Source organism: Amphimedon queenslandica, unplaced genomic scaffold, assembly GCF_000090795.2.
Source record: "Amphimedon queenslandica unplaced genomic scaffold, v1.1 AMPQUscaffold_11635, whole genome shotgun sequence".
Lineage (NCBI taxonomy): Eukaryota > Metazoa > Porifera > Demospongiae > Haplosclerida > Niphatidae > Amphimedon > Amphimedon queenslandica.
This window is the reverse complement of record NW_003548123.1, coordinates 1-1,079: the sequence shown is the minus strand read 5'-3', so window position 1 is coordinate 1,079 and position 1,079 is coordinate 1. Positions and strand designations below refer to the sequence as shown.

Here is a 1,079-nt window from a genome sequence, read left to right as displayed (position 1 = left end):
CATCACCACGGAGACCATCACCATGACGAACATCACCACGACGACCATCACCATGGAGACCATTATCACGATTGAGCACCATCATCATCATGGTGACCATCACCATGGGGGGCACAACCATACCCAGGACATGATGGTTGGGTTGTGGGTACTGGCCGGTATCATTGCTTTCCTGATTGTGGAGAAGTTTGTGAGGACGATTAAAGGAGGCGGACATAAACACGTCCATTTTAATAGCGAGGTTGAGGAGAGACGCTATAGGGAAGGGGCCGGGCGGAGTCAAGTCATAGAGACTAAAAACGGTCCACTTTCTGACGAGGGGAACAAGGAAGGACTGAGACAAAGAGGAGGAGGAGGAGGAATAATGGCAAAGAAAGAGAAAGAGGAAAAGAAGAGAAAAGGTAAATAAAGGAATTTAAAACAGGTGGTAGTTGTCATGGTTAGCCTATCCTTAGCTGTAACTATCCTAAACACAAACCATTTGATCTGTTTCTCTATTTGATCTATGACATATTGTCTCTCTCTTAAAGAAATTATTGTCTTTTTCCATTCTTGCCTCAAAAGAGAGAGCAAGTTTTAATTACATACATGCACATGTACATTGTAAGGATGAATCCTTATTGTGTATTTTCCAGTTTTTTGTTCCAAATTCAACTGAGGGATATGCATGTAGTGTAGTAGTAGAGATCTAGAGAGACCCTCTCCTCCCCCTCCCCCTCTCTCTCCCCTCCCTCCCTTAGAATGGCTCTAGTCTCATTTGCTCTTCCAATGCTAGATACTGCAAAGCCAAAAACTTTTATTTGGACTTGAGAAGATTTGATGAGTTCGCCACAAGACAAGGCGACACTTACAGGAGGTCGCACTGAATGCAAAACACTCCATTACTCTAGACTAAATATTTCTTTATAGCTTTAGAGAGAATATCTTTGAGCCAGGAGAGGTTGGGGGACACTGTAGACTGGACAAGCCGTTGCTAAGAGAACAGGGAGAGCACAAGTCTCCCTTGCAGTCCTGGTATGCCGAACTGGAGGAGTATAACGGCTTTGATTCTGACCCTTTTGAAACTGGAGGGTGTGACC

The 1,079-nt window shown here is 44.3% G+C and overlaps 1 protein-coding gene across 2 annotated transcripts; it reads left to right on the top strand.

Annotated features, from left to right (window-relative positions):
• Positions 1–6: 6 nt before the first annotated feature.
• Positions 7–1,073, top strand: LOC109589102 (zinc transporter SLC39A7-like). 2 transcript variants are annotated; one of them, XM_020005220.1, is made up of 3 exons: positions 7–401; positions 776–856; positions 910–1,073. In XM_020005220.1, exons 1-2 carry the CDS (start codon positions 23–25, stop codon positions 808–810), a joined length of 414 nt encoding a protein of 137 aa, XP_019860779.1. In that variant the 5' UTR covers positions 7–22; the 3' UTR covers positions 811–856; positions 910–1,073. The 2 variants fall into 2 exon arrangements, with proteins under 2 accessions (XP_019860779.1, XP_019860780.1); XM_020005221.1 differs by having other exon boundaries at positions 741–856.
• The last annotated feature ends 6 nt before the right edge of the window (positions 1,074–1,079 follow it).